The 7162-nt window shown below is 33.5% G+C and overlaps 1 protein-coding gene across 1 annotated transcript in view; it reads right to left on the reverse strand.

The window, feature by feature from the left end:
* The window catches only part of LOC106877285 (S-crystallin 3-like), an 11228-nt gene that overhangs the window by 3396 nt on the left and 670 nt on the right, over positions 1-7162 (reverse strand). The window contains exons 2-3 of the mRNA XM_014926154.2: positions 3020-3115; positions 890-1005 (exon numbers count right to left, since the gene is read on the reverse strand). Coding sequence (XP_014781640.1) covers positions 890-1005; positions 3020-3115 — 212 coding nt within the window. The remainder of the gene's footprint in view (positions 1-889; positions 1006-3019; positions 3116-7162) is intronic.

Here is a 7162-nt window from a genome sequence, read left to right on the forward strand (position 1 = left end):
TATATATAGTTGTATACACATACATATACACACACACTTTTCAAGTATTTTCGCCCTTCAGTGTATTCCTTTTACTGTGTAGGCAACAGGCTTAACCACGCTAATGTTAGAATTATCTTCTTATATTTTATAAGAAGGTATTTAAATATAAAATAACCGATTTCCTTGGAAATTAACATTAATCGATTAAATCAATTTCAACAGAAACTGTAAATTAGTTTAATATAAACAAAGACGCTATTAGAACATATGAACAAGAAGAAGAGAGAATCAGAGCTTGTATAATCGATGGATTTGGAATAATTTTCAAATACACACCATACGTACGGAGTAACATTGTGAAAACAATAGAAAATGCTCTACTATTTTGGATAGAACAATAAAACCCAATATAATGGCAGTACCCACTTATCAGTATGCATGGGTGTATGTATATCTGAATACACGTGCACTGAATTTCAATAAATAATTGTCTTGTTTAGTTTGTATGGATATCTCAATGTGTAATACATAAGCATATATTTTCTCTTTTTCCATCTCTCTTGCTCCCCTCTGTTTCTCTCTCTGTGTGTGTATGCATATATATATATATATGTGCGTGTGTGTGTTTGTATCTGTGTGTATGTGTGTCTGTGTGTGTGTGTATGTGTGTGTATATATATAGTCGATTATATACATTCTCCTGAAGGATGAAATGCAATGCTGTCCTATCCTTTACTTGATATTATCCACCATGTTCTCACTAATTGTAAACTCTCGCACAGGCACAGGCAAACTCTACCTGTACTCAACGTTGACCGCCTAAAATCACCAATACATAGAAATGACATCGATAACCACTGCAACCATCGGCTTTTATTTTAGGCATTAAAAATTTTGAATCCCTCACCCTCATTCTTCCTTCTCTGTCCTGGTACATCCTCATGTAGTCATCCATGATGTCATAGAAACAGTGCGAGATGAAGTCAACTCTGGCCATCTCCATGCTGCTTTTTCCATGGAAACCTTTTAAAAATATGAAACATTTGAATATCATGAACGTAAAATTTTAGTTGGGGCATATTAATCCTAGTGTATTTTTAATATAATATTACTTTCAAATTTTGGCACAAGACCAGCAATTTCAAATTGTGTGCTAATTCGATTACATCCACCTCAGCGCTCAACTTGTATTTATTTTATCGACGTTGAAAGCTGAAAGGCAAATCGATCCCAGTGACTGTTGAATTTCAGGGCATAAAGACGGACGAAATGCCGCTAAGTATTTCGCCCGGTGTATTAACTATTCTGCCACCTGCCTGCCTTGTTCATTAACGTTATTGGCATCTTTCATCTTTTATATTTTACTTTGTTTTAGTCATTTGACTGCGGCCATGCTGGGGCACCGCTTTAGATTTTTTGTCGCACGCATCGACCCCACTACTTATTTTAAAAGCTCCGTACTTATTCTATTGGGTTCTTTTGCCGAATCACTAAGACACGGGAACGTAAAATCACCAAACCAGTTGTCAGACGGTGATGGAAGGGAGATACACACACAGAACAAATAAACAAATACACACACAGAACACAGAACAAATAAGCAAACATATATACGACGGGCTTCTATCAGTTTCCCCTCTATTATATCCACTCACAAAGCTTTGGTCGGCTCGTGACTATAGAGCTATATTTTGGCACAAGCCCAGTAATTGCGAGGAAGGCGCTGAGTCGATTACATCGATCCTAGTGTCCAAATGTTACTTATCTTATCGACCCCGAAGGATCAAACGCAAAGTTGATCCCAGCGATATTTGAATTCAGAAAGTAATAATGTCGCTAAGCATTTTTCCCGGCGTGCTAACGATTCTGCCAGCTCGCCATGCTCTTCACTGATATATCATTGATGTATATATATATATATATATATATATATATATATATATATATATAATATATGAGTATATGCATATATATGTACATGTATGTACATACCTTCATCTACATGTATATATAGATGCATATCTGGGCACAGGACGTACAAAAAAGTGGACAAAATGATAAACAGGGTACAGAGAACACACAGTCCACATAGAGAACATTTCCTTCATCAGCTGCCACTAATCTAACATTGGCGTTTCGAAGAGCTAGGGCATATATATATATAATATTGCTGCCTATCTTATAAACCTCAGAATTGTTAAGGTGGAACTTAACATTGAATTTAAAATAAAAGGGGACGAAGCAAATTATTGTAGAGCATTTAGTCTGGCACTCTACTACTTTGGACGCGTCAAAGTAGTCGCAGGAATGGCTGACTGTGTGGTTAAGAGAATCGCTTTGCCACCGTGTGAAACACAGTTAAAACTTCCGGTGGTCTGAGAATGTGGGCCACTGTGGTTCTTTGCTTATTATGTTTACTTTCGTCGTTGTTGCAGTTCGTAAAGCATGACGTTATAGCGTCCCATCAGATTTTGTCACAAAATATTCGGTGTTAGTGTCTATAGAAAGAAAGGCCTGTTATTGCCTTGTGTGTTATGGAAACAAAATTAGGATCGTCATACTTTTCTTAATGCCCCACTTTGAAAATGATAAAAAAAGCTCTGCAGCCGAGAAGGCTTATTGTTTTTGTTTTAAGCCGTTTGCTTTCCAAACCGGCTTCGTGTTTAGTCTACAGACCTCGCTGGGTCTTCAAGTCTAAGATGAGGTCAGTATCCATGTTTTAGGCATTTTTCTTCTTGCTTAACTTATGTACAAAGTAAAATTTACCCGGGAATAGATTCATTTTGCCGATATAAAATTATATATTTATTCTTGCAGGGAAATAGCACAGGAGTGTTATACCGTAAAACCTGTTGAAGTATGGCCCAGAAATGGATCTTATAGTACTAGTGACAAGTTCTTGTCAGAGAGCATACAAATTGAATAGCCTATAATTTTACAATTTATAGTATATGAGACCAATTACTATATTTTCCTTTTCCTTTTAATTTCATTGAAATATTTTAGCACTTATGAAAGGAACGCTGGTTCTACTTACCAAATTCTCTGGCCAGGTATCTAGCGATGGACATGCTTTGAGGAAACTGGGTTCGGTTATCAATCTCCAAGACTGGTAACATAGAACATGGCATTCCTGAAATTAAAGTTAACAGAAACAAAGTTTATACATGGAAATATAAAAACCACTGAAGTTTTGACAATCTGTTCATAAGTCAAAAGTCATATAATATAAATAATATCAGATTGTGTCAGCACTAATTTTAGAGAGAAAACACCAACAGACTTACTGATTAAATTATTGTTCCTTTTCTGTTTGGAAATAGTACTTGTTATATCAAATATCATCTACATAGAAATTTTAGCTGTTAATTTGAAAATTAATTTAATGGTGTGCATGTCTGTAGAATTCACATCCACTTACTACTTAATCTAGGTGCAGGTAATTCGAATGATCGATCAACTGAATCCTCAGCGTCGAATGATAAAAATCCTTCTCTAAGATGATTAGTTGGAGAGTTGCCAAGATTCATATAATAATGTTATTTCAATCATGATTGTAAGAGCACTAGATTTACTCATTATTGGAGTAAAGTAATTGTATATCTTTAAAAGTAAGCAGAATGATTTTTTAGAATAGATTCAAGAGACCACTTAATGATAGACGAGTTGAGAAGACATGGAGAAAAGGGCTTAGACAGAGACCACCCCGTCTTTTATTGAAATGGAATCTATGAAATAGAGTTACAAATTTTCTCCTACGGTAGTTTTTATAAACAAGCTTGGAATGATTATATATAAAATGGGTGTTAGTATAGAAGATGTAATTAGACCAAAAGTTTTAATTAAAATCGTGCCGTCAGTAATGAGGACTGAAATTTCTAAATGATTAAGATTTAAAAAGTTAAGGGAGATGATAGCGAAATTTTAATTAATTATCGTTTATCACATATGGAAAACAGTAGGAATTTAGCCTCATCTTTGGTAATATAATGATAACTCTGGACAAGAGCAGTATTATTATTATTATTGTATTATTATTAAACCTCTATAACTAAGTTTAGTATTATTAAACTAATAATATAGTATAGTATTATTAAACTAATAATATAGTATAGTATTATTAAACTAATAATATAGTATAGTATCATTAAACTATATTGATATAGTATAGTATTATTAAACATAGTATTATTAGACCTCTATAACTAAGCTTGGTCTTATTTGCTTAGATAACAAAAGATGTATATAAAATATACTAATACCTTTTTTAAAATTGATGCCTATGTTGTAAAGTATAATTTATTTAATGCTTATATGCGATTTGATAGTTAATGAGAATGTAACCCAAACTTATCGTGTCATTTCGAAGCATGATTCCCGAAATACTTATACAAATATGTTCAACTCATCTCTGATTATAAGAACGGATTTCTAAATCTTGGAACCTGTGAGATATACCCAATCACTTTCACTGCTCTGTGCTTAAGAATAAAGATATTTACACGTGAAATGTTCATTATCCCAAGATGAAAATAAGTACCATACTATAAAAGGCATTTTAACAAAAAAAAACAAAACAAAAAAAGCATTTTAAACACTGAAACACTGGCAATTATTGTGCTAAAACGAGATGCTTTATTCCAGTTCACTTGTGGTTGCTCTGATGACACGATCGATATATTATCCATACAACCGTGAGTTCTTTTATTCCACTACCCTTACTGAGTGGAATTTTTATTGCTATTATTGATTAACCTTATTCAGCGTCGGCCGAGTAGATGCATACACTTTGATGGTATAACTCAACGAACGCTTGAAACAGTCGTATAAATCTTCCACCATCTTCGACATTTTTATTGCAGGACATTCTCCTGTATCGACTTAGCAATGAAATCCTGCTACACATAGGGCTAAAAGAGCTGAACGACAATTGAGTGTATCTACAAAAGACGTCTATTCTTTATGACGTGATAATTTCAGCGCCGTTTATCTAACAACTGGTGACCTAGGTGAACACATACGGTGGAATCACTCATTAAGTAACTTTAGATAAGCTGTCTGTTAGAACGATTTCAAAGGTCCAATTGGAAAAACATGGGTGATGTCTAACAGAAAAAATTAAGGTTAAAATCGTTAGAATAGTGAACATCCCACCTTTATGCAAATAACAAGGCAGAATTTCTGTTGCAGAGATTCAAGAAGAGAAAGCAGTACGCGTAAATGTCTTTCGCCATTTTGTAAACGAAACACGAGTGAGTATGCGATGTAGGTGTTAACGTGCTTTGTATAGTAAATTAAGAAACTTAATTCATTAAAATTACTGACATGGATATGAAATTATTAATTAAACGTCTAGTTCAGGTAAACAATAATTAGGAATACAACTTCGATATTAGATGAAATTAAAATTAATTACGTTATAATTAATTGATTGTGAAATGTTACATAAAAAACATTAATGACTTGAGAATTGTTAGGAGTTATGTCACTGAATTATGAATGGTTTATATGTTAAACGATTACGTGAAATTAGATATAGATGACCGCTGCATGGAAAATTTAAACTAAAGTTGTTAGTAGGATATTTGTAAACCAAGTCTTTTAATTAATACTGCACTATTGGTGATAAGGAGAGTCGTTATCTCAAAGACTAATTATAGTAAAAACTGGCGTATAAGTATGTTTCAATCTTTTCCTTTTAATTATGTGAATTCTTCCTACAAAGATAGAGCTAATAGAAAGAATAGTGACTGTTGAACCATACACACAGAAATTTAACATTCTTTGGGGTGATATATCTTTTGTTCTGTTTATTTAGTGCAGTAAAATTGCTACTAGTATACGGTTTGATATGTTTATGCAACACATTTTATAATATCCATTTAATTTGATGTGGATATGCAAACATAACGATACTCGATATAATCTTAAAGAGTTGATGTCATCTCTGAAAGTCACTTAGCAATAATGTGACGAACATGTTCAGATTGGAAACCTGTTAAGGTTATCTCTAGAGATTTTCTATGGAAATTATAGACAGCACCGATTTTATTATGACGTATTAGTGTTGGCTATAATTTCTATAGAAAATCTGTAGAGATAACCTAAACAACTAATGTAAGAGCACTGCTAACACAGTAGAGTCCAATATTAACTTACAAAAAACGTTTAATATACTTTAGAGTATATTATAATTGCATAGCGAAGTACCGCATCCATACAAGTCACCAGGCTAGAAGCTGTTTTGCAGTTTTAATCGAGAAACAAATCAGAATCCATTAAAACAAGCAGTGGCTTAATGGTGTGGAAGGTGGACTCCCGCGTCAACAGTTCAGCATGATACAGCTTGCTGTACTGCGATCTTAGTTCAATGGTCAAGAAAGTGTGATGGTATTAATGTTGGGGGTTCTTGATTAGCTGAACAATCTGCATGATGAATATTATTAAAGTGGCGATGGTCTGTAGAGAACCAGTCCTACATTTTCATCTTCCAAACTTATATTGTTCTGGGACGAGTGCCAGAAGAACAGTAGTTATCGGGACGCAGAGTTTACATGGAATTACTATCACTTTGATGAGCAACTACAAAGTTGGAAGACTTTCATCTGCCCTAAGTCCGTTGGAGTGTATCCGAGCAATCGTCTTTCGGTAACAGTTTCCTGACGTGCAAGTCAGTACTTAGCAGGAACTTTACCAAGTGCCAAAAGACCTGATCAGAGCAGACATATAAACAACAATGGCTGAGGAGTATGTATGTATGTATTTATATATGTATGTATGTATGTATGTATGTATGTATACATACATAGTATATACATGTATACGATTGCATGTGTGCAAACAGAAAAAATATATACTAATCAAGGCGTGTGGTCTCATGATATGAATTATTGATGGTTAGGATGTGAGTTCAATTTTTCTGCCAAGTAACGCGTTTGAACAGCTGAAAATGAGAGAGTGGAAAATCCGCAATGGGCCAGCAAGAGGTTTAGTGATGTATCTTCCTCTGTACGTCACTTAAATACGATATATATATATATATTTATATATTTGTATGTATGTATTATGTATATATGTATGTACGTAACGTATATTTATGCATACGCATATATATTGTATATGAGAATATATATATATATATATATATATATATATATATATATATATATATATATATATA

The sequence above is a fragment of the Octopus bimaculoides genome, chromosome 5, assembly GCF_001194135.2.
Source record: "Octopus bimaculoides isolate UCB-OBI-ISO-001 chromosome 5, ASM119413v2, whole genome shotgun sequence".
Classification (NCBI taxonomy): Eukaryota; Metazoa; Mollusca; class Cephalopoda; order Octopoda; family Octopodidae; genus Octopus; species Octopus bimaculoides.